The sequence below is a fragment of the Gloeophyllum trabeum genome (genome assembly GCF_000344685.1).
Source record: "Gloeophyllum trabeum ATCC 11539 unplaced genomic scaffold GLOTRscaffold_00002, whole genome shotgun sequence".
NCBI classification, from domain to species: domain Eukaryota; kingdom Fungi; phylum Basidiomycota; class Agaricomycetes; order Gloeophyllales; family Gloeophyllaceae; genus Gloeophyllum; species Gloeophyllum trabeum.
In genome coordinates this window covers 3257474-3284816 of record NW_006920411.1, presented here as the reverse complement: position 1 = coordinate 3284816, position 27343 = coordinate 3257474, and the positions used below count along the sequence as shown (strand labels likewise).

General features: G+C 56.0%; 10 protein-coding genes across 10 annotated transcripts; 4 read left to right on the top strand and 6 right to left on the bottom strand.

The window, feature by feature from the left end:
- Positions 1–46: 46 nt before the first annotated feature.
- On the bottom strand, positions 47–597 carry GLOTRDRAFT_126160 (uncharacterized protein; the record flags this gene model as incomplete). The annotated part of the gene is made up of 2 exons (XM_007864547.1): positions 47–178; positions 226–597. Coding segments are annotated over 2 exons (504 nt in total), but the record flags the coding sequence as incomplete, so codon positions are not given.
- Positions 598–1210: 613 nt separating this feature from the next.
- On the bottom strand, positions 1211–1936 carry GLOTRDRAFT_91332 (uncharacterized protein; the record flags this gene model as incomplete). The annotated part of the gene is made up of 2 exons (XM_007864546.1): positions 1211–1766; positions 1830–1936. 2 exons carry the CDS (start codon positions 1934–1936, stop codon positions 1211–1213), a joined length of 663 nt encoding a protein of 220 aa, XP_007862737.1.
- A 2008-nt stretch (positions 1937–3944) lies between these two features.
- Positions 3945–5720, top strand: HTP5 (Cloroperoxidase). Its single transcript, XM_007864545.1, has 3 exons — positions 3945–4138; positions 4188–4322; positions 4376–5720. The coding sequence occupies exons 1-3, from the start codon at positions 4017–4019 to the stop codon at positions 5337–5339; spliced, it is 1221 nt and encodes a 406-aa protein (XP_007862736.1). The 5' UTR covers positions 3945–4016; the 3' UTR covers positions 5340–5720.
- Positions 5721–7641: 1921 nt separating this feature from the next.
- GLOTRDRAFT_126158 (uncharacterized protein) lies at positions 7642–11319 on the bottom strand (the record flags this gene model as incomplete). The annotated part of the gene is made up of 12 exons (XM_007864544.1): positions 7642–7938; positions 7989–8805; positions 8862–9142; positions 9193–9373; positions 9433–9561; positions 9618–9647; positions 9695–9781; positions 9832–10130; positions 10181–10572; positions 10644–10804; positions 10858–11141; positions 11194–11319. The coding sequence occupies 12 exons, from the start codon at positions 11317–11319 to the stop codon at positions 7642–7644; spliced, it is 3084 nt and encodes a 1027-aa protein (XP_007862735.1).
- Positions 11320–11995: 676 nt separating this feature from the next.
- GLOTRDRAFT_136601 (uncharacterized protein) lies at positions 11996–14285 on the bottom strand (the record flags this gene model as incomplete). The annotated part of the gene is made up of 6 exons (XM_007864543.1): positions 14127–14285; positions 13892–14024; positions 13448–13806; positions 12615–13381; positions 12136–12543; positions 11996–12078 (listed from the first exon to the last, which is right to left on the bottom strand). Exons 3-6 carry the CDS (start codon positions 13792–13794, stop codon positions 11996–11998), a joined length of 1605 nt encoding a protein of 534 aa, XP_007862734.1. The 5' UTR covers positions 13795–13806; positions 13892–14024; positions 14127–14285.
- A 1689-nt stretch (positions 14286–15974) lies between these two features.
- Positions 15975–16764, bottom strand: GLOTRDRAFT_91329 (uncharacterized protein; the record flags this gene model as incomplete). Its single annotated transcript, XM_007864542.1, has 3 exons — positions 15975–16192; positions 16232–16323; positions 16415–16764. The coding sequence occupies 3 exons, from the start codon at positions 16762–16764 to the stop codon at positions 15975–15977; spliced, it is 660 nt and encodes a 219-aa protein (XP_007862733.1).
- Positions 16765–18045: 1281 nt separating this feature from the next.
- Positions 18046–18641, top strand: GLOTRDRAFT_91328 (uncharacterized protein; the record flags this gene model as incomplete). Its single annotated transcript, XM_007864541.1, has 2 exons — positions 18046–18401; positions 18461–18641. 2 exons carry the CDS (start codon positions 18046–18048, stop codon positions 18639–18641), a joined length of 537 nt encoding a protein of 178 aa, XP_007862732.1.
- Positions 18642–19405: 764 nt separating this feature from the next.
- On the top strand, positions 19406–19894 carry GLOTRDRAFT_5821 (uncharacterized protein; the record flags this gene model as incomplete). Its single annotated transcript, XM_007863417.1, has 1 exon — positions 19406–19894. A coding segment is annotated over one exon (489 nt), but the record flags the coding sequence as incomplete, so codon positions are not given.
- Positions 19895–21325: 1431 nt separating this feature from the next.
- On the top strand, positions 21326–25071 carry GLOTRDRAFT_126155 (uncharacterized protein; the record flags this gene model as incomplete). Its single annotated transcript, XM_007864540.1, has 12 exons — positions 21326–21451; positions 21504–21787; positions 21841–22001; positions 22051–22466; positions 22517–22614; positions 22672–22806; positions 22880–22951; positions 23014–23040; positions 23367–23469; positions 23519–23805; positions 23861–24731; positions 24784–25071. The coding sequence occupies 12 exons, from the start codon at positions 21326–21328 to the stop codon at positions 25069–25071; spliced, it is 2868 nt and encodes a 955-aa protein (XP_007862731.1).
- A 439-nt stretch (positions 25072–25510) lies between these two features.
- On the bottom strand, positions 25511–27017 carry GLOTRDRAFT_5884 (uncharacterized protein; the record flags this gene model as incomplete). Its single annotated transcript, XM_007863418.1, is given in 5 exon segments — positions 25511–25588; positions 25649–25871; positions 25885–26481; positions 26569–26788; positions 26867–27017. Coding segments are annotated over 5 exon segments (1269 nt in total), but the record flags the coding sequence as incomplete, so codon positions are not given.
- Positions 27018–27343: the final 326 nt, after the last annotated feature.

The window sequence follows — 27343 nt, the reverse complement described above, 5'->3', positions numbered from 1 at the left end:
GCCAGTTGTCGGGGTCAGTTGGTGCGCTGTCCCAATCGAACCGCACCAACCGCTGGCCGGTAGCGTCATCTTTCGGCCATGCTTCGGCATCCTCGGGATCGGTAGGCCACGTCGGGAGCACATCCGGTGTCAAACGGCCAATGCCCATGAGCAGCTGAAACACTGTTCGAATCAAGTGCTGTGGAAAGTAAGTGCCGAGCGTCTCTCGGGTTTCGTTGCACTCACCCGCAAGCTCGGGTCCTGTGTAGCTAGGTAGCTTCGCTCGAGGCGGTCTAGGCGCTCCTGCGACTGCTCCTCCCCTTCCTCGTCAGTCTCGCTTGCATCACCGCTGCCAAATGTCGTGGTGAACTGGTCTTCGAGCGCTTTCATACGGGTTTCCAAGTCTTCGACGCGTATCTGGAGCGCTTCATTCGTCTCTTCAAGCTCCTCGATTCTGGCTTTGTGACGTGCTACGGCTTTGATGGTCTTGTCTAGCTGCGCTTTTACCCCATCTGCGGTCTGTTCTGTCTCGGCAAGGCTTTCTTCCAGTGCTGTTATCTTGGCGATCATGGCCCTGTTTGTGGCCACTTTCGCCTGTGGTTCATCCTCGGCGGGCATGTTCTAACCGATGAGCTATGAGGCTGGATGGACCGGGGGCGTTCAGAACCTCAAGTGACTGTCTAAGCACGATTTCTCTCCATTAACTGCTGTCTAGTACATGTGATGGACCTGTTGTAGAGTAGTAAAGAATATCTGCCTAATATCGAAGTCCTCTGCACCTCTTTACGAGTCTCCATTACCAATTCAGACCAGTGAGGATCCGAGCAAGAATAGAATCGGCAGGAGCACGAGGGACACGCTCTGTCAGCCTCCGGGATAATGTGTGGGTATTGTAGGGATAATCTATTGCATATTCTAAGGACAATGCGTGGGGAACGTTCCAATACACCTACATTATCCTCGAGGAGCATTGGGAGGGCATTGCTGGTGTATTCTATGCATATTGTCTCATTTTCCCTGGAATACGCGCGGTGCACATTTTAGCATTTTGTGCGGTGACTAGTAACCACTGCCCATACGGTCAGAACCAGAGACTCACTGCACCGTGCCGCGCCCAGAAATCCCACGTCTTCAGTATCCCCAAGCGCCCGATCTCGCGAGACCAGTATGGACATCCTGCAAGCCATGACGCCCCGCCCCGCACCTCCCGTGTTCCAGTCGCACGGAGTCACTACTTGAGCCGTGAATCAATCCCCCAGCCAGCGCCAATCCGCACACGCGCAATCCCAGCAAGTGTCCCCGCACAAACGGACCGACGGTTGTCAAGCGCGCAGCGCGGGCACCCAACTCCGTGCGCACAGTCGAGTCGAGTCGAGTCGAGTCGAGTCCGCGCGTCGGACAGAGAGCTCGACAACCGCGAGTCCCGTGCGCCCACTGGCAGCGGGTGCCGTCCAGCGAGACCGAAGCGCTCCAGCGGGCGTCGCCCACGCACAAACCCAGCACCCGTGCGCGACCGGGCCCACTTGATGTCGGCGCCACCCGCATTCAAGCGGAACTGCATCGGACAGACGAGCGCAGACGAGCACACAGACCGGGATGGCACGCATGACGGCCCGACCAACCAGAAAGTGTCCCGAGGCGGGCGGAGCAAGCGGGAGGGGGGGGCGGCGAAAAACCCGCCTGGCGCACCCTCACGGCCCGGACGAGAGCCGCCGCAGGTCGGAGGGAGAGGCGGAGGCAGCGCGCGCACCATTCCGAGCGTTCGCGAGATGGTACATAGCCGCCACCTTGCACGCCATGACGCCACCTCGCCCCAGTCACGCTCAAAAAAGTCTCCCACACAAACTCACCGAGTCGCCAGGACGCCCGTCCACCCGGGTTCGATTGAGAAGCGTTGGAAGGAACGCTGGAACGATGGTCGGGTGCACAGAGTAGGTACCCGCGTTTGACCGGCCATGATAGATGAGGTTAGATGAGAGCGCAGAGATAGGAATTGATGGCGTGAGGCTATGAGACTACCCAGCGCCAAGGCTGGGGGTATGGCGAGCCGCAGGGGAATCTCTCCGTCGAGCGAGCCCGTCGCAGGGTATACATACACTCCAGAGTTGCGAAATACGAAACGGCAGACGTGCAGCCCAGATAGCAGCGCCCCCCGCCCAAATATCTTTTCTCCCAAGCGCCCAATCCGGGCCTTCGTCAGGCCGACATCTTCCAAGCCACGACGCCAACATTCCGGCATCACTCAGTCACGCCCGCCTTGAGTTTATCTTTGGATCAATCGTAGCGGCGCAAGCGCCAATCCCCGACTCCAGTCAGAAACCATCAAGTATTCCAGTACTAGTGTCTGGTCAAGTTGCGGAATGCCAGTCTTGACGCGTACGGACACATACACAGTGTCGATAAAGTCCTGTCTTATATCTACATCAGTATTTAAAGGGGCTTCCTCCCAGTTCCCGCTCAGAGATACTAGTCACATTTGTCAGCCTCACTTGTGTCAATGTATCCTTTTATCGAATGCTACGCACTGCATCACTTTGACCTTTCACGTCAGGTGTGTGTGGGCAGTTTTCTTCAAGTCGAAACGAAAGTGGCGTCGGTCCGGTCGGGACGTTGCTTACATGAGGTTCTCACGGCGAGAGCGAGTTGTATGGTGGAGCGACCATTTCTTCCCGACAGAACCCTCCTCCCAACTACCGTGGGAGTCGGGGATCATCAAAGAGACCGCGAGTGACTCGAAGCGCGCACGAGACACGAAGCAACGGATAGATTAGTCCACAAAGGGGGCGAGGCAGCAGTCGAACGGGAACCCTCTACGACGGGGTCTTGCGCAGAGTAAACATACGCTCAGAGACCACCCTCGCGCGTACGGCCAACCGAGTTCAGAAATACCTTCCATTGCTCTCTGCTCTATCAGGCGCCCAATCCGAGTCTTCGCGGTACTCGACACCTTCCAAGGCATGACGCCATCTTCTTCCTAGGCTCGTGACCACCTGGCCTGGTCGAGGGTAGAACTCACTGGCGGTACGACAGGCTGGCCACGCGCGCACCTTCTTCCCCGTCAAGCTCGACATCTCCCATCTGATCAGCCTGCCATGCAGTCCCAGCATTTTGCGCGCAGTCATCAAATCCCCCTCCGTCTCTCGTATCGTAGACGTGCACCAACGCACCAGCAGGACAGAAGCAGATATGTAGACCGGTAGCGAGACCGCTTACAGGTTCACCGCGGACGAGCGCGTCCGGCGTTCTGTGCTCTATCTATCAAGCGCCCAATCTCTGTGAGAGCGAGGCGCAGCATCTCTTTCCATTACAGCACCGCGTTCCCCGACTTGACGTGGACGCCCCACAGCCGTGCCCGCTTTGAGGTTAGCGTCGCAGGTTATACATACATAGTTGGGACAGACCCGCACGCGTCGTGAGACGAAGGGCGCAGAACGCCAATGACAGGGGCCAAGTGCGGGTGGCGGCGGGCACCGTAGGACTGCAACCAAGCGAAAGCGAGAGACCAAAAGCCAACGGCAGCGTTCGGGTCCGAGAAACAGGTACGCTCCGAGCACGCACGTCAAGCCATGATCGGCGCCAAGATGCAGTCGCTGTATGCTCGGTGCCATTGGTGCGTATGAGAGGTACTCGACTCGTCGGGCCAACTCGGAACTGGAGACTCGCACAGACTCGCACAGACAATATCGCCCATCCCACCTGAAACAATCGTACGCAGGCAGTCCTCTACTCGGGCCTGCGTTACTCCCGACGCCACAGGTCCGCGATTCGAATCCAGCCCGGCCGTCTAATGAAAGATCTTATCTCCCCGCGCGCTGATTGGCTGGGATGCCGGGGCAGATTTACCTCCGCGATCTCGATAAGCGCTCTTCTCGCGCGAAGATGGCCATGTCGGACAGGACAGGGTACCGAACTAGCAGGCACAGGATCGGATGGAATGGCCGCCCGTCACGCGCCCGATATATAACCAACCCCCCGTCGCTGCACCCAAACGCAGTGGACGCGCCCCGCTCAGATCTGTACATAACCGCTGCCCCAAAATGGTTGTGCTGTCGCGTCGATCCGTGCTGTCGATCTTATCTCCCCGCGAATCCGCCCAGCTCAAGAGCGTCCTGACGGTCGCGCTGCTCGCCTTCCTCCTCGCCCTCGTCGCACACACTCGGTGAGCCGCCCGCTTTCTGTTTGGTCCGCTGTCTGATCCAGCCCTGCAGCGATGCCTCTCACGACTCGCTCACGGCTGACACGAACAACGCCTTTGCCGGCACGCACGCGTACATCCCGCCCTCGCCCTCCGCCAGCCGCTCGCCCTGCCCCGCGCTCAACACCCTCGCCAACCACGGCTACCTGTGCGTCCCGCTCCTCCCGCCCCTCCTCCCTCTCTTAATAACCCTCCAAACAGCCCACGCGACGGCAAGAACATCCACCCCGCCCAAATCATCACCGCCCTCCGCGACGGCTACGGCCTCTCCACCCCGCTCGCCTGGGTGCTCACCTACGGCGGCTACTTCCTCCTGCGCAACCCGCCCATGCCCACCGCCCTCCCGCACCTCGCGCCCACCACCCTCGCCCACTTTACGCACCTCGCCAAGTCCCTGCCGACCGTCCACAAGATGCTCGCCCCCTTCGACCTGCGCGAGCTCGCGCTGCACAACCATATCGAGCACGACGCCTCGCTCGTGCACGCCAACACCGCCCCGCAGCACGCCTACGCCCCCACGCAAGTCGTCCCCGCGCTCCTGCACCAGCTCTTCGCCTTCGCCGCCCCGCAATCCAACTACACCCGCTTCACGCTGTCCTCCATAGCAAAGGCACGCGTCCTGCGCGAATACCAAACCAACGACACCATCGACGCCTTCCACGCCGAGGTCGCGCGCGGCGAGGTCGCGCTCGTCCTCGGCATCTTCGGCGCCGCGTCCACCGATATCGGCAACCTGGACGAAAAAGCGGGCGGCGGGATCGACGTCGCGCTCCTCGAGACGTGGTTCGGGCAGGAGCGCCTGCCCGCGGGGTGGGCGCCGCGCCACGTGCAGACGCTCACGGGCACCGTGCAGCTCTCCAAGGCCATCCGCGCGCAGATGCAGAAGATCGGGAGGGACGCGGTCACCTCTGCGCCCGCTGCCGGGGGGGAGGCGGAGGTGTGCGTGCCCGCGCCGCACGCGGCGCCGATCGTCGAGAGCGTCTCGCTCAACTCGTCCGCCTCTGCCGCCGAGTTTGACGACGGCTTCTTCGGCGAGCTCGACGCGCAGGAGATGCTGCTCAACGCGTCGCAGGCCGCGCGCGAGTACGACTACGACTTTGTGCTGGACAGCAAGGCCGCGCGCGAGGACGGGTTTATGTTCACCGCCGAGCCGGGGTCGGAGTGAACGACGTGACGGTATACATTCTCCTGCGCGATCCGCTTCCTTTGTCCGCCTTTATAAATATCGTATTACTACTATGGGTATTCGTCGTCCTGACTTCGCACTCCATCCTCCTCGCACTTTTTTCGCTCCTCGCATTATACCTTCACATATTGTCCCTTCCTGCATCATTCTCCCTCCCCTTCCCCTTGTCGCATATTAGACTACCAATCTTCCTCTTCGTTCCGCCTCACCTTCGTCCTCGTTCTCGGCATGCCCTCATCCAAGTCGACGCGGATCGTGAATCATGGAGGGCCAAAAACTCCCTTTCCCTCCCCTGTATCCCTACGCGTATATATTGTACTCTAATGGCACTAGCATCAACGACCACATCACATCACATCACATCACATCCACAGGCTCGCTTTAATCTTAATCCCACTCTGCAGCCTGGGCGGGCGCAAGGTTCTCGCCGTCTCGGATCACTACTGTCTTCTAAAAGAGAAAAGTGTACCCGTACACCCCCCGCCTTTCTTCCGAACACCACTCCTCCTGCGAGCCTGAGAGATGCAGACTCGAACTCTCGCGGCGTCCCGCTGAGCTCCTAGTGCGTATCTTAGTATCTAATCAGCAGCTCTTTCACATCTGTCCAACGCTCACTGCGCTGCGCCGGTGCAAGCTCCAGCCTCACAGCAGATTATCGGTGTTCCAGTCGAGCACGCGCGGAAAGGGGGGATCGACGTGCGCGATTCCGAACCCTCTGCATTTTTCTGACACGGCGTGAGTGGCGGGTGCGTGCGTGCGTCTAGATCTCTCCCGCGCGCGCGCAGTGCAGAGGTAAGTACGACCTGCCCGTCGGCGTCGAACGCGACACAGCGGGTTCGACTGGGATCCCTGTTGAAATATTCCAAGCAAACGGAAGACGAGCGCGTTTGCCCCAGGCGGTCGGTTGCCCGAAGGGCAATCGCGTACAGTACATCGAGTAGATACAACGAATATATATGAATTTCTTATCACCTTATCAGTTGGGCCCGCCTGCGGCGGTCCCCCCCTGACCACGCGCAACACGGCGCGAGCTCGCAAGCTCGATCCCGACTCCCGAAATCCAACAATCCCCGCATCGCACTGCGCTGCGCGTCTTTGCCGGCACCCGGTCCACGGCGGGTCCAAACGTTAAAGCGAAGAACGGCAAGTTGAATAAACGCGCGGAGGGCTGGTAAGCAAGCGAAATTCGGCCTTGCGGACTCCGGGCCTTCTTCACTCAGCGCCCCTCCTTATTCCGAGTCGAGGCGGCCCGGGACGACTCGGAGCGGAAGACGACTCGAGGCCGGCCACTTGCCAGTGAAGGCGTATAGAACGGGACGATGAGGGCCCGCAGCCTGAGTCCAGGGTCGGTACCCGTGGCATACTACAATCAATACCCCCGTGAGTCGCGGACTCGCCGTCCTTGCATCCCCGCTGCTTGCTTGCACGCCGCCTGGCAAACGACGACCCTCCCGCGGGTGGGTCCCGCAGCCCTGGCATTAATCCGATTCCGCTCGCGGGACCGTGACGACGCGGTTCTGCAGAGCGCAAGGCGCGGATCCTGACGCCTTGTGGATCTCGAGAATGCGCGGTGGGTGAGCTGGCCTCCAGGCTGTGCGGTCGGATGACTCCACCGGCTTGTCCTCGTCCCTCTCTTTTGTGCATCCCTCTCTTTCGTGTCGGTCCATACTCCGCTCTTCAGGTGTGCATCTACGCTCCTCCGATGTGCCACACTGATGCTCACTTGAACTGCTTCGGCGGATTTCTTATGAGTCCTGGCGCGTTCAACCTCAGAGGGATGCCCATCGAGTAGCCGCACGTCCGGACGACTTGATCAAGCCACCGGGAGCTAGTAATCGCACGGAGACTGAGAGCGCAGAAGATTGTCCGCCGCACAACCAGGACTTGTCCTATTCCGGATTCGCCGCCCTGCCTATCGAGGCCCGGGTTCAGTCCGAATCTTAGCCTACGCAGGACATTCATAATATCGATCCGGTCAAGTTGTTTGTACCCTGTACTACTGGTGCGGGGTCGTGTAGTGTTCCATCCGTAGATCATACTTCCGCATCCCACCTGCTAGGTGCCTCGTCTCTCTCATCGGGATTTGATAATTTCGAGACTTTGCTGTCTCTTCCGGGTCGACAAGCCCGAGACGGCAGATGGTCTACCTTCTGGCCCAACATCAGTCATGAATAGAAGTATCGTGGCAAATACATGCAGTACGTATACAAGGAAGGAACCGCATATTTGAGATGGTTACATCAGTATCTGAGAAGGCAGAGAAATCAGGACGGATGGACGATTACGAAGCAGGAACGGGAGAGGAGGCCCCGGAGGGAGGACGGGACTTTGCAGCGGCCTCGGCCTTGGCGTGAAGCACATCCGGCTGCATGTCCCGACTCCAGACAAGACTCCGACCAGCCCGGGCCTGCGCGTGAAACTCGGCCTTGAAGTCTCCTTCGACTTCCTCCAGCCTCTTTCGCAGCTCCGCAGCGTGGTCGTGAGCGACCATACACAGGAAGGTCGCGAAGTGGAACGCGCCGAGGGGGTGCGCCAGATTGAACAGACGTGCACGCGCTTCCACGACTCGCGTAATCTCCTAGTACTGACGTGTCAGCGTCTACCGAAGAGATACGCATGCTTCCATACCGGATCCTTGGGAGAGGCAGTCCCATCTCGCGCGCGCGACGTATAAGTGCAGGTAACGGCACCAAGTGCACCATTGGTGACCACCCCAAAGGTAGGGAAATCATAGATACCAAGATGCGCCAGGAACTTCGACGCCGTGACAGCGTACATACGGCATTGCTTAGTACCCGCATTAGACTCTTTACTTGCATCATGTGCCTTCTTGTGTTCGACCACAAGAAGGGGCGCATAAAGACTTCGTGACTCCCGGAGAGCGGTCGGCTTCGAATGGGGAGGAAGACGCGTCGCAAGAGGTTCTTTGCGCGGGTTGGAGATTGCCGGCAGAGAAAGCGTCTCATTGCGACTGCTGCCAAAGATGCTCCCCGCCTCCGCTATAGCTCGATCGGTGCGCGTCTGAGGCTCAGCCACCCCCACTCGCACCTGAGCTTCATCAGGTTGCAGCGTCGGCTCGTCATAGGCGGTTGACTCCTCGTCCTGGATGATAAGTCTGTGTTGGGTGCGGAGCTTCTCTGATCCCGGAGGATAAAAGTCTGGAAACCTAAGCGCAGCGATGCTGTCACACTTGCCAGTAAGTGGTTCCTTTTGGCTGCGTGTAAGAGAATATTCACGAGGCTCCGCAAACCACGCGCTCTGCACCGTGTTCAACCGGGTAGTATAACCACGAAGATGGTCAAGGTCCTCGCTTGTTTCAGCCCGTATTACATCCGTGAATGCACGGTTTTCGGCTTGCAGCACCGAGAGGAATTCATCTTTGTATTTTTGACTGAAATCATAGCGTACTTGGATGTTCTCAGATAAACGAAGAGTGCGTTCCAGCCTAGTGAGGTCCGTGAAATAATGTACAGAACTAGGAAAGCAAAGGGCCACACATACAAAGGCAGGACGTCATCCGACCGCAACAGGGTTCTCATGATGAAGTCCCAATCGAGTCTTGTTTCGACTTCATGGTTGGTCGGCGCATCCGAAGCCGGACGAGGCTGGAGGATGTAGCGACATACATGAAGAATCAGCGACAGGTGGGAGGTCATGATTTTGCACACATAGTCGGAGGCCGGACGGTACGGTGCCTTAGCTTTGGCCTCCCTCGCCTGGAAGGCATTGAAAAGCTCAGTCCTTAGGTCATTGACTAGGGGATCCACGGGAGGTAGCTTATCCTGCGTAATGAGTCAATGAAAGGGTCTGTAGATCATGCTAGATACCATACGAGGGCAATCCACTTGGCAGGCCATGTGAAGGTGGTATATTCTTCGTACTTGATAGTTGCGTCGCTGGACTCGTTTCCAAGGAATCCCGACAGCACGGCCGATCTGTCGGCCATCCACATGGCGACATGGTTGTCCCGGAAGTTGTTGTTCCCCCACTCCTCCTGTTTTCCCCTCGCAAACCTGTGAATGCCTATGAGTAAGCACCTCTAAACGGTCAGCAAGGGTTTGACACTACGAACTCGGAGCAAGAGCGTCGTTTGCTTCCAGTCTTACTGGCCTTGCTGGCCTGATCGGCCTGACGTCCGTCTGATTTCTCAGGCCTTGACGTGGTCTGTTTAAGGTCCTTATGCTCGTCGATTGTGTCCAGTCTATAAAGGACGATATGATGTTCGGGAAAACATAATGAAATTACCATTTTACTCACTGCTGCGGAGGACCGGAGCTTTTCCCAGATCTGATAGGCATTAGAGGGCAGTATGGTTGAGCATACAGTAGACGCACCGACTGGACCGAGATCTTGATGCCGCCCTGGATGACATTTCGTGAACGAGTGCGGAGGAAGGAGGACTGATGGGAGCAGGAAGCATTCTGCATTTCTGAGCATACGAGGCCTAAATGTGCGCCAAAGGAATGCTTACTCAGTGGAACCACTCGTTGCTTCTGCAACATTCTGTACCCATGTGGCTATTGTAGACATGGAATCATCCGAACCACCATTGTTCTCCTCAAATGGATTGAAGTCCGAACGCCAGGCAAATGGTTCCGGTTGTGGACTCGCGGATTGTTCGGCAAGTACTTCGCGGACACGAACCACAAGTTCTTGTAGAGCCATGACGAAGGACGCAAGTCGCAATGTCCCGTCGGGACGGTGAAGATCGAACATGCTCGATGACGGCAGATCCATAGAGCCGTCTTGATAGGAAACATGCACGGAAGGCTGCCGGAGGAGGGTGAGGAGACAGTGTGAATGAGTCAAGATGTTCTTACCAAGGAATCATCAGACATATCGCATTCTCCGAGCCATGCAACGAGAACCTGGATCGTGGAAGAGCCATACTGATACGCGAGGCCGATAACTGGGTCTTTGACACCACACGCCAGTCGTTGGTAAAGGGTACTCGCCAGAAGGCTAAAGATGCCTTGCCCCTCACACACACACAAGAATGGCAGGAGAACCTTGTCACCTGGTGAGGCAGCGGCGAGAAGATGCCTGTTGATGCTAGAGTCCTGTGTTATCGTGGTGGAGCTTTCTTCTGATTCGTCCTCGTCTGCGTTAGGGAAGTGTCGTTCCATCCTCCCTGGAACGTCGAGCTCCCACGGTTCCCACCTTCTTGGAGCAGACGACGAGGAGAAACTGACATTGGAATCATCTGCAGAGCCTGAACCGGAACCAGTATCAGTGAACAATAGAGGTAAGCTTCCAGAAGCTCGGTCAATGATAGAGATCTACCTTGAGAATCAGCCGAACATGATTGCATACTGCGGTCTTCGGGCATCTCTATGGCCGCAGTACCCACAATAAGTGAGGCAACAGCGGTCTTGGGCATGAACTTGCACAGTGGGTTGGAGTGGGACATCGGATGCCTCGGGAGTACATATTCGGCCTTGTAGCTTTCAGCGATATCAGCGTCGTAAATAGAAAGAGCAGGCACAAGACCACTCACAGTGAGAGAGCATCTGGTAGATAAATTGAAATCAAATCGCGTAGAAAATGCGCAATTACGGGTGTCTTGGAGATTGCATCCTGCGGTATGTCGGGCTCTACCAGAATCGACGAACGCAGGAGGGCCGTGGTGCATAAGGCCAAGTCAAAGGACAGCCGCAGCGCATCGGTAGAAGTGGCATCACACGACGACGAGGCAGAGCACCCTGTCCGGATGAGGGGTCTTTGAGCTTTCAATTCCGCGGCAAGTGATCGACAATGTCCTGACGTGAACGGATGTGGGCCCTACATACAGAGGAGGTTAGAAGTTGCCTTAAAATGTAGTAACGAGTCGTACATAGTAGACCCAGTCAGGTAGCGGTGCCCTCAGTGCATTGCTTATAGACGTTGCTTCTGGTGGCCACTCTGTAGGAGAATCAACTGGGTGAAGGATGACGTTTCCCGAGTCGCGCCAGGAGTGCATCGCTAAGAGCTTTCAACCCGTTTCAAATGAAACGGACGTGTAGATCAGGTACGAGGAAACTGTTGCACATACGAGGACTTGACGGTGTGCAATGACGATCCTAATGATGGCTAACATGCGGCCAGCCTGAGTGTGACATGGCGCGTCCGGGCACGTGATAGAATCTGTGACACTCGCACAAGAACGAGTTTCAACGTGAATGTTTCTTCTGCCAGTGACGGTTCTACGGGTAACGAGATAGCCTGTCTGTACAAGTAGTAGTACGTCAATATTAAACATCGCTCGGATGTCCGTTCTCCCTGCTCATCGCTCAACTGCCACTACACGTGCGCCTCCCCCCCAGGCCCTCGTCACCATCCACACTCTGAGTCTTAGGCTGCCCAGGAATCCCGCACAACGGGTCCTGATTCGAGTTTCACTTCCAGAGAAACTTCTGTGGTGGATGACGAAGGGCTTGCTACTTGGTATCTAGCATGCGAAGATACGTTTACGGACGTAGTCATTGAGCGGGTAAATGAATAAAAGAAGTATTCAGATTGTAACTGACTGCAGAGGCGGGCCGTATCAACAACACTTCGGTGCAGATGCAGAACCAGTGCAGAAAGCAGACGGAACTTGAGAAACGTATTCATACTGACTATGTCGCGACAATCCCTGATATCACCCAGGCTCATGTTCACCAGAACTCCGCCTCGTGCAGCGACGGCCACTCCGTGCGAACGAGTTTCGGACCATTGACGATGTAATCGTCGGTCGTCCCTTGGAGGCCATGAGCCTCCCCATCCCGGTACAAAGTGTAATGAATGCATAACGCACCGGGCTGAATATTGATGAGTGCGTAGTTCTCGCCCGAGAAGAAGTACGCTTCGTCCGAGTTGTCCGGGTTGGGAAGCACTGCGTCGACAACGTCGAACCCTGCGCTCGCGAGCGAGGGCCAGTTGTCCCTGATCGACTTGGGCCCGTTGATGATATAATCGTCGTTGGTCCCTGTCACAACAGCTTCAGTCTCGATCGACAGCGGGGGACGAGCATACTCTTGCACGATGAGCGCACCTGGTTGGATATTAATCAAGACATACTGGTCGCCGGAGAAGAAGTACGCTTCTTCTTTGTTTGCTGGGTTCGGGAGTACTGCATCCACGGTGGTAAAGCCCGCCTCCCGCAAGGAGGGCCATTCCTGAGCAATGTTCTTCGGACCATTGATGATATAATCAGCGGAGGAACCTGTCACATGGAAGTCCCCATAAGCACGCATGATTGTAACATCGCGCCGGCGACCGGCAGTCGTAACATACCGGGCATCGTATCTATTAGCGCGTATTCCTCCAAACAGAAGAAGTACATCTCCTGAGAGTTATTGGGGCTTGGCAGCACCGCATCGATGTTGCCAAAGCCCGCGCTCAGCAGCGACGGCCAATTGCCGACGAGGGCCTGTGGGCCCCATGCAATCGTGTCGCCCGTCGTCCCCGGGTTCACGTCAATGACGACGTACCGATTGGAATAGAAGAAATACGCGCGGCCGCCGTCCGATGGGTGGAGCATGCAGGCGCGGCTCGCGCGCGGGGCAGGGGTCCCCTCCAAGTTGTCGTCTGGCTCTGCATCGCCAGCCTCGCGCATCGCGTCTTCATCGGTGGAGCGGCGCCTGCGCCGGAGCTCGCCGTCTTCGTATGGGTCACGCGGCGGTGTGTCGGGGCGTCCTCCGACGTCTGGGTCGACGGCGCCGTCGCGCTGGGTGAAGAAGATGACGGGCACCTGCAGTCCCCGGATGGGCGCTGGGTATGCGTCGAGCGGCGGGGTGCTGGCGGCCGGGTTGGCGAGGTTGTCGAAGCGCGGATTGTCCCATATCCGGAGGAGCCTGCCGTCCCGGAATTCCCGTGCGCTGCGGATGAACTGGGGCAGGATCCCACCGGGAAACGCGATCTCGTGCTGGTTGGCGTATTCGTGCTCGGTTCCGAGGACGTGGTTGACCTCGATCCCGCCGTAGGCGAACACCTCGTATTCGAAGCGCACGCTCCTCCGCGGCTGCCAGCGCACAAGCCTTCCGGCGTCGTTGCGGTAGTACCTGGCGCACCGACAAGAAACATGTCAGTATCAGTAATTGCAGCTGGTCAAAGCGGGAGAGCGTAACCTCGCGGTGCCGACAAAGATTGAGTTCCTCGTGGAGCTCCCCTCTGCCACATAGCTGCCGAGATCGAATGCGGTGGTAGGATACTCTCCGTCTTCCGGCGTAACCCAGGGCTGGAACCCAAACCAGAACACATCGTTCGGGTGTCGATCATCCCAGCGGATAAGTCGCTCAACGGGAGTCGGGACGACCTGTTGGGAAGTTTCATCGACCACCTCGGCCGGGCGAAAGATATCGTCTCCGACCCCAGGATTATTCTGAAATGTTGCCTGTAGGATATTGCGTATCACATCGTCCGCGCGGTCGCGGAACCATGGGATGATCGAGGGAGTGAAGAAATCTTGGCTCATCGCGGTTCAGGTCTGTTATCAGTATAGATATGTATGTGTTGGCCGAGAAGTCGTCAATGATGAGCACTTGGCCGAAAACGTGATACCTGGACCTCACCCTATAAAAGTAGAGCGTAGCAGTGGAACTACCAGAGAGGTCCGTGACTAGGCGAAAGGAGGGAATGGTTTAGAAGGAGGACTTATCACAGCCTTTTATATCCTTCTGTCATTATACAGTTAGCCACTAGAGCCTGGACGAAGGTCTTGTTAACAGATCCCTTTAGTTAGCTCAGACCGTGACAGGCCTGGGTATCTTCAAGAAAACACTCAATGAATGGAAGTACGTTCTGTACCTTTCCGAATTATAGATCTTCATGTTCTCGTGTTCCTGAGAGGGCGCTACCAGATGAACGCATGCTAGTCGGCGTCCTGACCACTCTGGGTCCGGCTAACATCAGATTCCGTTCTGAGCTTACACTAACGCGGATATCTCGACTTATCCCTGGCCGTGTAGGTGTGCAAAAGAGCAAGCGACACATGCAGCGGCGGATAGAGCCTATGACCCTCTCGCTCGCGAAGCCCGTCGTTGCATCATACCAATTGAATTGGAGGTAACAGGAGAAGTTCTTCCGAATTGAATGTTTGACAGCGGGGCGCTCGGAAGGTGGAAGACACCGTACTCAGCTACGCCTGGGTCTCCCAATGGCAAGTACTTATCGGGTCCTTCGAAGGCAGATAACAGGCAGCGCCTCATAGCTAAATATATATATATAGCACCCGTGTGAGGACTATCCTTTCGGAGACGATAGTAGTAGATTACCGAGTCCAAAATCTGAAGCGGATGATGCCGTTGCCCAACATAGGCGGGCTAGCGCGGAGAAAACAATCAGCAAAAGAGCGTATGTGGCCAATAGAACTCAATGGACGAATGAACAAGTCGGACGCACTAGGCAACACAGAATGGCAGAGGCTACCCCTGGTAAACGAGGAGTGTATACTGCATGTCCCACACGACGAGTTGAAGCGGATATGGATGTAGAGCGCCGCGAGGCCAGGCGCCCCTCGCCGTTCATGTTCGCCAGGCATGTGTAAGGTTTAGACGTAGCCTTGCTACGCAGTAAACCCACGAGAAGAGAAACTTAGAGTTCACGCGAGTCAAGAACCAGAACGAATCTCAATTCCTGAGGGGTGAACAGAAAATCTCTACCCTACGTACAAGTAGAACGAGCCTTATATACTGCTAGCTAATAGTCCATGTGGTAGCGTAGACGATAAAGGTGTTGTACCATACGTTTTAGGTACCGAATCCCTAAGATAACAGAATAAACCAAATATATGTCTATAACGGGAAGTAAGATGATTAAAGCGGTTTCGAATGTGTTTTCTGAGTATGGGTATCCCTTTCAGCATGAGATCAGGCAACCGGTCTCTGGCGGATATCACGCTGAATCGAGTCAGTATTGCATGCATAGCCATTTCATAGCCGAAGGCCTACTTAGCACCGCATTTGTCTGCAGCGGCGCTGAACGCCACACTCCTGCATGGTTGTCCACACATATATCGCGGGTACAGCAGAGCAAATCGCGGCAGGAAGCTGGAACGGCCAACACAAGGCAAGCACTGAGTAGAGAAGAAGCATGATGAGCAAGGGCCGTACACTCCGCTGAACGTAAAGCAAGAATACGTCCTGCTCGCCATTGTACTACATTTGCAACGTCGGCCAAGCATATCAGGTTTCTGGAAACCAAGCCGATTGGAGTGGAGCACACCAGGCCTGAGTACAGTCGCATCTTCAATAGTGAGCAGACACCAGTAAGCCCAGCCGCCTATCTGAAGATCACTGCCCCAACATGCATGCAAGAAAAGACTTGACTTGCGAGCCACACCTGCGACAGTCCTGCGAATCTCAGGTTGCATTCATACTATGGACGATAGCTTGGTATCACAATGAGTTATAGCCTGGCCGGGTAGACGTCAATTCCCTGTGACTCGCATATCACAGCTTTCGCAGAACCTCCAATTGAAGTGCATATGTACCGCGGTCGCCCGCGGACGTCCTTGCATTAACTCCGAGATTCTGTGTTTGCGTGAGCCTGCATCTTTCCGCCCCAACTATATCAGCTTCTCATCCAGAGTCCCCAGATCTGCCTTGGCCCTCCCGGAATCCCTAAGACATGCACGCCTCGGAGGTCTATAGTTTACTATTGAGGCGCAGGAGGCGCCGCGGAAGGGGATGGCTCATGATTGCCTCCCAACCTTGAGTAAATGGTGATCCGTCGCTCCTCGAGCTCCCTCGTGATCTCCGATACGTCGCTCGCAACAGCTTTCCTATAGCGAGGATATGAGACCGCCCCGCCCTTGACTGCGTTGAAGTCGGGACAATTCAATTCCCTCCAAGTGAAAGAGCGGACGTGATTTCCTGTAGGCGCAACAAGCAACAGAAATAATCTGCACTTACCAGAGGACTTCAGTATCGCCGGTGACCGGGCAGCGACAACTTCCTTTACGTAACCTGCCAGACCAACCTCAACAGGCCGGAAAGCACAGATTCTATCATACGTTCAAGTGTCTCGTGTCTCATGGCAACCGTCAGGGTATTGCAACATGCGGGAGTGCAAGGGAGGCGAAAGCAGACGCATACCGAGAGCTCGATCGGAACCCACGATTCGCGTCCGCACGGGGTATGGACTGGTACAGGCCGTAGTGCGCGTGTAGGCCCTCCCTCCCACGGACAGCCACGAAGCGGGGCAACGTCTTGCATCTCAAGACAGACTCGAGGACTAGCTTCGTGTCGCACGACGTCAGTGATGGGAGAACGAAGTGACTCGCAAAGGAGGCGTATCCAAGAAGGTTTAGCACACCTACCAGCCGAGCATCGAAAGCGCGATTTGATACATAGATACCTCCTACTTGCGGATCTCTTCTCTGATTCTGGCGAGCGCCTCGGGACCAAACAAAGACCATCCGGCTCGGCTCCGAAGGGCCTTCCATTCCCCCGGAAATCCGACTCGCGCGGTCAGATGCTGCTGACGCCACGTGACTTGTTTTTCCATCTTTTCCAGCGACGCTCGGCAGAGCACGATTCGGCGTTCCACCTGCACTCTGGCAGCGATGCACGACGCGCCCCGGCGACCTGCAGCGCGAGTCGGAGTGCTGCTACAGTCTTCGGCAGTGTATCTAGTTCGATCAGGAGCTCGCTGTATGCTCCGATGCGCCTCGAGAGCCCGCGAGCGACTTCACCACCGAGGAATCTATCTGGAGGGGTGACAACGTCGCCCGAGTGCGCCAAGAGTGAAGCACTCAGACATGATGTTCAAATGGAGGAGCAAGACAAGAGGTAACCCTGATGTCGGTTCCTGGTGTAGAACTTGAACAGCCGGACTCGGCGCGGGTGAGGAGATGTCGCGCGGGTCTTCATGTGTTATATGCTACATAACCAGTCGCTGTGTTCTCCAGGGAAAGCTGTGATTCCTTCCAGGTGATTCTTCCGCGCAGCTAGCACAGCGCTTTGATGCGAGTTCTTTCACCTGAGCGCCCGCTGTATCCCAGCGCACCTTAGGAATAGAATCCCCTATCAAGGTAAAAAGGTGAGAGATCGGGGATGCTTGGATGAAGCCAAGTCGCACTGGCCCACGTCTTGATCGCCCGCCAATCTCCCTCACTCGGGGGCGAAGCCAACTCGACGTCCAAGTGACACGAGATATTTGCTGATTATTGAGGAATTGTCCACACTTCAGAAGTTACGATATTTAGGGCCGGGCAGAAGGTTGTACGGAAGGGAATTCCACGGGCTCTGATTGGCTAGGAATTCCCTACCGTACAACCTTTTGCCCGGCCCTAATGACTGCAACTCCCAAAGTGCCAGGACGATGGAACTATGGCAGCAGGAAGGGCAGTTCCATTCCAAGGTTGCATGCGAGATTTAGCACTGAGCCTCGGCCACTGAGCACGTCCCCCGTTCCCCGGCTTCTAAGTACTCGACTCCTCCCCGTCAATCAGTGCGCCGCGAATCCGAATCGTCCCAGCTCTTACGGGTACACGATAGTCCACGGAATCGACTCCGTGTCCTGCGAACAATACTTACCAAGGAACAAGGGAGACACCCCCGCGCACAGTTCATGAAATTGGGACATGAATGTGAACTGAGCAAGCCGCGAAAGCGCCAGAAAGGCACATGAGACAACATCGGGCTGCGTTTCCTATCGCCGGAGCGTCTCCCGACGCACGTCCTGGAAAGCTGGTTGTACTCGAGGCCGGCGCCGGTAGCTGAGCATGGTCGCTGGCGACCGCATACAAGAATGGTGCGAAACAAAAAGCGCTGGGGGATCCGAAGGGTCGAAGACCTGGCCACCACCGTTCCGAATCACCTCGACCGTCCGCGGGGACTCCGCGGAGCGTACACGCGCGAGGGACATCGACGCCGGCGTTGCTTGGTTCCCCGTCGTGCATCTTGTCCTGTCCGACGATGCGCAAGGCGCATATATGCTGCGATTAACTTGGCTAGTGGATGATTTGGAATCGGGGGAAAAACGCATCTTGGCGTTTGCTCCGGACGAAGCCAGGAAGCAAGTGGACCCTCTGCAATTGCTTCCAAAAGTGCTCCCCCAGCTTCGTTTCGGGCAGGGGAGGTGCATAGGGAGCTCGAGCCGGGGTAATTATTTTTGAGCTGCATGATAATATCAAGAAGAGACAACGACGCGGCGCAATCAACAGGGGACAGGATGTACAGAGGGGGGCTTCGTCTCGCTGAGTGCGCAGAGAAGGCTGGCCTTCGATTGGACCAGGGCGGGACTATATCATATATCCGGAGTCGGTGCCTTGCCAATGCCCTCTCTGCCGCCGTAGACGAAGACATGGAGATCGCGTAAAGCCAATCGAGATCTCGGAAGGAAATGGCACCCAGAGTACTGGCCAATCAGGGAGAAGATAGATAAGGTCTTTCATTAACGCGATTGGGTGCGATCCGAGTCCAATGAGCCACGAGTCCCACGACTCGGCGAGGCAACAGCTCATACTGCGAGTGCGATCTGTAAAGCATATATTGAGCTCGATTCTCGACGATTGTCCAGCTTTTTCCGAGTGTAGCCAGGAGTGTCGAAGAAGATTTTCATGTGGCTCAAGTCGATCAGTGTTAGGCACGACTCGTTGACTCGCCGACAGACTCGGACGCGAGTCGCCGGAAACAGCCGGGTTGTCGCGCAGCCTAATTTCCTGGCAGTGTCATGTCTTGACATTTGCCTTGTCTCGCGACTCATGTACGAAATTACGCTGTTTTGCTCTGACGTCTCTGAGATGCGCACAGAGTCTCTGAAGTCTGTCAGGATTGTGGAAGGCTTGAACGGCGCACACAGACCTTCTCAGGTTCAATAGATGAAGTAGACGTTGCGCGTAGGATGCAGCCTCGAGCCCGCGGAACCGGTAGCACGGTACAAGAGGCACTGCTGTAAACTAGTCTCAGGCACTGAAGATCAGAAACGCGGTAAGTACCTTTCCCGTACCGTGGATGACCGCGCGAACGACTGCAGGTGAGCTTATAAGACTGCATTCCGCCTCATCCAACCGCTCACCCCCTTCGTCTTCGCCCTACCCTTCTTTCCCCGACACCAAGCCCATCATGCCCGACAAACGCCACGCCTGGGTCAACGTCCGCAACAACACCGGCAAGCCCATGGTCGGCATCTCCCTCGTGCACAAATACAGCAACGTCTACAAAGAGGACAAACAATGGGGACGCCTCGAGCACGGCGCGACGACGCCCGAGCCGCTCGGCGTCGACTACAACACGGGCTTCCTCACGACGGGCCGCGACTGGTGGGTTGTCACCTGGTTCCAGGAGGACATGAAGTACATCTGGTTCTCCGCGTCGATCAACATGCGCGGGTTCTTCGACTTTGCGGACAACCTGCTGCCGGAGGCGATCGCGGGCGCGACGGGGCCCGGGGCGGTGCTCGCGGGCGCGGGCGCTGCTGCCGCCGCGAAGCTCGTCACGAGCAATGTGTTCAATGCGGAGGGCACGGAGGGGTTCAAGCAGCATATGCTCGAGGAGGAGGACGAGGGGGATCTGATGGAGATCGTCGTGAACCTTTCGACGGTCGAGTTTAAGAGCAAGAGCGGGACGTCCACAACGGATGTGCGAGGGATGGACGCGCCGAAGAAGAAGTTTTAGCAGCCGGGAAGAGGGTGAGTGGTTATAATTCTCTTTTGTAGGACGGGCGAACTGAGTTTCTATAGAAGAACTTAGGACTGAATCATACTTTCGATGGCTTGTCATCGTATCGCGTTCGTTTCGCTGGGTTTGGGGTCAACGTTGTATTGTAGTCCTTTACTAGTATCTGCGCATCACTGTGTTGGGTTAGGGTTATCAAGAGGGTTCAAGCCTGAGACTTGCGTCCAAGATGGCTTGCGGCGCGTACCCTTGGACCCAGAGTCCATATCCGGACCTCGCTTGGCCGAACATTTCAACGACTGTGTTCTCCTGTTCTTTCAATGTAGCCATAAGCCTGACGGGAAGATGCTTGGACCAGCCATGGAAGCCTGAGTAGCGGACGGGCACCAGGATTACTTGCTTATGATAAGCTCCCACGACTGTAGTGGAGGTCAAGGTCATTCCGACCTGCCAGGGCACATTCCCGCCACGAAGGAGCCCGATTGAGCTCGAAGTCACCGCCCGTGGGCAGTCCCTAGTCGAATGAGAGGCCCGAGCGACGTACCTAAGTCAAAGTAAGCGTCGAATCCAGCCCGCTTTCTATTTCTTTGCTCGAAGTTCTCGAACGTTTGGACTTCGGTGCGTCAGTTCTCGCGCCTTCTTCCGGCTGAACCTGGACACTGTAATTATCTGCAACACCAGATAGCCTGTGTAGTACGGGTGGCCACGACGTCTGCTCCGCGAATCTCTTCTCATACGACGCCCAAGGGAGCCGCGACCTTACTTTCACCAATCTGGGCCCTCTAGCCAGACAGTCTCCGCAGACGTCAATAGCTTGTGTCACGGCTGGTCAATATAAATACTCTTATTCTCGGGCGGGACGTACGCGTAATAGCATGCGATTCTCGGCACCTCGGATGGAATGCAGCATACCTTGCGTACATGATCTGTTTCAGGACTTGAACTTGAATGCTCCAAGTACAATTGGAAGAAGATGGCCGCCTTCCGGAAAACCTGCCAGTGGGATGAATGACGAGGTTTCTTCCGACGTACAAGGCTTACCTAGAGTCAAGATACCTCCGGTTTCTCAAGCTTGAATCCCGGCGCCCGAAAGAATAGCGATCAGCATTTATTATCACTCATAACTCCAACCATCTATTGCAAATATGCCTACCATACGTTGAGACGACTAGAGGAGCGTTCAGCAGTGGTATTGTCTCTGAGCAGCAGAGCCGCCATCGTGTCGGCGTCACGGCCCCATCACGTGCCGGAGCGCGCCATGTCACAACCAGGCTGGAGTCACGTTCGATCGTCACTCTGCACCGTCAAGCCCTCGTGCGTGCAATAGTTCCCTCTTCTCTTCCCACCGAGTCCCTTGTTTTTGAATTGGGTTGATTGCTTTTAGGGATGCATTCCTGGCGCGACATAGGAAACGTCATCCTGCACCCAGTGGATTCTGCTGCTCAGTGGCCACCGGAGGCCACGTCCGTGAGCAATGCACTGAAAGCACCCCTACCTGACTGGGTCTTCTATGTCTGACTCGTTATTAAACTATAAGACGACCTCTAACGCTCTGTTGATGTAGGGCCCGCACCCGTTCATGTCGAAGCATTGCCGGCCACTTGCCGCGGAATTGAAGGCTCAACGACCGCTCGTACGGACGGGGCGCTCTGCCTCCTGTTCACTGGAAGATTCTTCTAGCAATGTGCTACGGCTGTCCTTTGACTTGGCTCTGTGCGCTACGGCCCTTCTGCGCTCGTCGATACAGGTAGAGCCCGAGATGCCGCAGGATGCGATCTCCAAGACACCGATAATCGCGCACTTTCTGCGTAATTTAATCTCAATATATGCACCAGATGCTCTCTCGTTGTGAGTGCCCCAATACCAGCCCGTTTTACTTACGCTGCTCATACAGTTCAAAGCTACGAGGCCGAATACGTGCTTCCAAGGCACCCGATGTACCAGTCCAACCCATTGCGCAAGTTCATGCCCAAGACCGCCATTGCCTCGCTTATTGTGTGTAGCGCGGCCATAGAGATGCCCGATGACCGCAGTGTATGCTCGACTTCCACAGATTCTCAAGGTGAATCTCTATTGTGCTCAGAGCCTTTGGAAGCTTATTTGATTGTCAGACGGTACTGGACCCAGTCTGGACGATCTCAGTGATCACGCCTCCTCCCCATTGTCCGCTTCATCTGGACGGCTGCGGCGGAAGAACGAGGCAGCGGATTGGTTGGCGAGACACTTGCACGATGAAGACTCGGAAGAATCCGACGAATCGGAAGATGACACCACGACAGTCGCATGCGATCCCGCGCTAAACAGGCATCTTCTTGCCTGTGCCTCTCCGCGTGATACGGTTCATGTGCCGTTTCTGTGCCTATGTGAGGGGGACGGCATTTTCGGCGTCCTCGCAAGCGCCCTTTACCAGCGATTGGCTTGCGGTATCAAGACACCAATCGTCGGGTTGACATATCATTATGGCTCGCCCGTATTACGGGTCCTGGTGGCTTGGATCGGAGAATGTGATGCACCAGATGGTTCCTTGGTATGGCCATGTTGATTCATGTAGACCACCCTCTCACGCTTCTTCGCCAGCCTCCCGTGCATATCGCATATGAAGACAACTCTGGCCATCCGCTTTCATTTGGCGTATTTGATCTTCACCATCCTGTCGGATCCTTACGGCTTGCATCGTTCGTTCTCGCTTGACGGGATCATATGGCCTGCCTGCCCGAGCCGCAATCTACCAGTCCTCCCACCGTGCCATTTTCTTGGCGCTCGGATCTCGACCCAATGGAGGAGAACAATAGCGATTCGGACGATTCTACGTGCTCTATAGCTACTTGGGTGCAGAACATGGCAGATGCAACCCGTGATTCTGACGAGTGAGCGATATTTCTCCTGCTGTATATGTACCCCATAATCTCGCAGATTCTCAATCTGTCCTGTTCCTGTCAGTCCGCAATCTGTTGCTCTTGTAAAAGCTATGGCGCCCAGACAGGTGCAGACCAGAGCCTCTGGCTCCACGTGGTGCGTCTCGTAGACACTTGAAAATACTATCCTCTGATGCCGACTCCTCTGATGCCGACTAGGTCGGGGGGAAGCTCTGGTGGTCCGCGGTACGTACATTGGTGATCAGCGCTATCGTCCCGAATCGAATAATAGGTGTTGCAGGCTTAAAGTAATTGAGGAAGACATTGCAAGTGGTAGAGACGACACAGATGAGGAAGACGACACTGGACCTCCGAGGTCGTCGAGGGGGAGAGAAGGGGCACCGACTGAAGCTGGGAGAAGTCGGCTTTCCTGTTCTGAGTTCGTAATGCTCCATTCTGCCAGTGTTCTACGGTTACTTAATCTCCCGTAACATATCTAGCTTTGCAAAGGGAAGAAAGGCCATATGGGGCCAAACACGGGACAAACATATTTTATTATGGATGGCTGATAGATCAGCTGTCCTCTCGGGGTTCCAAGGAGAGAACTCCAACTATGCTGTCCGCAAATATGAGGAGTACGCCACGTTCCAGTGGCCCACCGAATGGGAGACATTCGTATGATGACCTATTATCCATATATCTCCTTACTAACGCTGGTATGCAGGAGAAGATGCCGGCGGTTGATCCCTTAGTCGAGGATCTGAAACGAGACCTTTTTATGGTTTTTCAGGCAAGGCAGCGTGACGCCAAGGCACCTGCGGCTTCACCATCTTCGGGAAGCGTCTACGAAATGATATCTGCAAAACTGTCGTTCATTCTGCATGTATGCCGTTCCGTCCGCCAAAGCCGTCTCGCCCCTTCCGATGCACCGAACTCTTATGAGTTCGAAACGAGACTTGAGTGGGACATCCTTGTGAGAGAAATCATGAGATCCGATGATGTTTGTCCCCTGTAGGTATTCATATTCTCGCTGGTCTTTTGTCGTCTGACGCTTTTGCATTCGCAGGCCGGAACGTACTCTTCGCTTGCCCAAGAACATTAACATGGAAAACGACTTTAGCGAGGCGTACCGGGGTGCAGTCGGAACAGCCTTGCTAGCTCAGGCCAACTTGTTCTCTTCCGCCAGCGGGGCCAGAGTTGGCAGGGAAAAGACTCACTTCCGCAGCTATGCTGGTCGCATGGCCGAGGCGGCGTCTAGTCTGCTTAATGAAGGATATGACGTACCAGGTGAAGAAGATGCTGCGCGCAGCCAGGAAGAACCTAAGTCCGGCAGGTGTGATAACATCTGCTCGTTCAAGTTTCGGGGCTTCTATCCGCCTGGAAGAGATGACATATACAAGTTTCACCGTCTCATCATTCAGAACGATTCGAAAATGTCTCCTCCGGACCCTTCGGAGGGACAGCAGCCAGAACCACTCAAGGCTTCCAAGACTCGCGTTCGCCCAGAGGAAAACCTACGCCCGGATAGTATCTTTGGCAGTAGTCGCAACGAGTCGCAGTATACGAAAGCGAACTCGGAGCAGGCATCGGCAGTCCCGACCACACCCACGGACGAGACGAGACCGAAGACCGCAGGTGCGGAGACACCTGGAACGTCGGATGTGGAGGCATCTGATAGCCTATACGCCCCGCTTCTCATGGTCGAGTACAAGAAGAAGCACGATGCGAACCACGTCGCTACCGCCACCAACCAATGTCGTATGTATACGGTGGCGGCATCGAAATTTCTTGCGCATCTCGGAATCTGCGAATTCCCTACCTTTGGACTTATCGGCACTGGTTCGATAGGCGCAGTCACCTGCACCTACACAATGCCAGCGCCGGCTCAGGTACGCTCAAATACCTCAGGTGCCACTATTGAACAGACAGACGACCTGGTACGATATCATCCTCGAATGTCTGATCGTGAGCTAAAGGGCTGCTTATTAGGAAATTACGTATGTTGTGGAAGCTGGGGCTCGTCTCTTCGACCTTTCAACCCCCATTGGTGTATTCCATTTCTCCACGTTCTTGTGCATGCTCTTGCACGACCATGCCAAAGATATGAAGGCCAAGCTAGCTGAAGCTAGGCCAGACTTCCACACCATGTGTCGTGATGAAGGCCAGAAAGTAGTCTGGACTCGAGACATGCAGCCGGATGTGCTTCAGGCCGTATCCGATGCCGTTGGGAAGACGGATCCTCCCTCTGATACTTCATCGGCTGTTCAGGAGTCGTGATCCTCTGACCATCCTGATTTCCCTGCCTCCTTAGGAACAGACATAACGACATGTAGTTGCCAACGATGCTTGAACTCATGACTCTGCGATATTGCGCCAAAGGGTCAGACCGTTGGGTTCATCGATGCTGGAAAGGCGGTCCGGTCTGACTTGGAAACACTCAAAAAGGTAGATGCCGATGAAATGGGTGTTACATCGCTGAGTGGTTAGTACTCTGAAATGCAGACGTACATTCTAAGTACAGATGGGACGTTACACGACGGAGTAGTGCAGTGGAAGAGACAATGGATTGGCATAATGCCGTGACCTATTCAAAAACGACTTAAACCTCCACCGGCAGGGCGTCGAATCCGAAGTACGAGAAGTCCTGTTTGTGCGGTCGACCTTCTTCTACTGTCCCAGTTTCCACTTGCATACGATTACCGGCTGCCGGTGGCTTGATCAAGTCGTCCAGACGTGCGGCCACTCGATCGGCAGCTTCGCGCATCCCTCCGAGGTTGAACGCGCCAGGACCCATCTGAAATCCGCCGTGGCAGTTCAAGTCAGAATCGGACAGCCATTGAGAGTGTATTCGTACCTGAATAGCAGAATATGCACCAACACAGAAGAGAGGGATGTCTTTGGTGTATTGCAGATCCGCCGTCAAGACAGGCAGCCCTCCAAACTCCTTAATTGGGTGCTTCTTGCTGAAGTCACGCACAAACGGCAAAGAGGAGAAACCGAGTTGAGCTTCCGTCGCAGAGAGAATGAAGTCGTACGATCGCGTACTCCGCTCACCCCCCGGGTACGCAGGACGCCAGCTTGACACACCACGCACCATTGATCCACTCCACGGCATCGACCACCGTATGCGTGAGGACCCTCGCCTTGCCCTGCTCCTGCAACTTCTTCAACACGCGCGCATACACGGGGTTGATGCTCCCGCCGTTCCGCGCCTCGCGCATCATCCTCGCGCGGTCCTCGACGTTGTCCAGCTGCCAGAACCGCATCTTCTCGATATTCGCGTAGCGGCCGACCCACTCCAGGTCGAAGTCGAACGGCTTGACCTTGAGGTGCCCGCGCATGACCAGCGTGACGTGCTCGTACCCGTGCGCGAGCGTGAGCGGCACGAGCTGCGCGGACGTGAGCCCGCCGCCGATGACGAGCAGGCGCCGGGTCTTGGACGGCCGGGGTAAGCGGAATGCCGGGTTTGCGAGGGCAGCCGAGTGGGCCCACCCACGCCCCCATGGCTGGGAATGTTTGTCGTCTGGGGGATGCAAGTACGGTGGGATGTTAGGTATGCCACCGGTACCGACGGCAGATACGACTGCTTTGGCCACTACCATCGACCCGTCGTCGAGACAGACCCTGAACTGCGGGCCCTCGACCCCGACCCCAACGTCCTCGCCCTCATCGTCCCACTCTAAGCGGCTCACACTGCCTTTGACAAGGTCGACTGGAGGCCGGTCGATGTCCTCTCCGGGCTCGGCATCAAGGAGCTCCGCCATTGTCTTCCACTCACCCTCGAGTCCGTACCTGCGTACGACGCTCTCATCGACAAAGTCCTCGAATAGAGCGCTGGAGGGCGTGAAGTAATCCCTACGCCCTAGCTCGTTGACCGGTGGACCCATCGCCGAAATTCGTTTACCTTTCCGTTCGGTCTTCATGCGGTGTTTCGACTTCTCGCTGCCCACCACCCCGGGAATAGCAATGAGCTCTGATAGTCCGCGGACAAGATCTTGCCCTTCACCGACCATAGGCCGGCAGCACGCGTCGACGATCTCGTCAATGCAGCCCTCCTGCGAGCGCTCCTCACGCTGTGCATACGCGAGGAGAGCGTCAAAGTCTGACGGGTCGAGGTGGAAGAACATGGGCGAGCGGAGGTACGGGATACGGTATGCGCGGAATAATACGCGCCAGTGTTCCAGCCAGCCACCAAGCTTGTCGATTATGAGGATGCGGAAACCTTTACCTGGGCGCGGGTGGCTCCCCGCGGGCTTCGTGGAGCCAACTTTACGCTTACGACCATTACGCGAGGGAATGAGAGCCGCGTCATTCCTGAGAGAAAGCCAGTGCAGGTGCCGACGTTCGCCTTCGGTGTACAGAGCTGCGGGGCGCACCTCGAAGATCCGCGAGACCAAGGCAAGAGCGGCGGGCCCGGAGCCGATGACTACCAGGTCGTAGAATACGTCTGCATCGCGTCGGGCATGGTCTTCTACGTCGGAGCTTGGGGGAGTTGATGGGCTGGAGGCTGCGGTAGACGTGCCGGCCGACTGGTCCGTCGCCAGGTCGG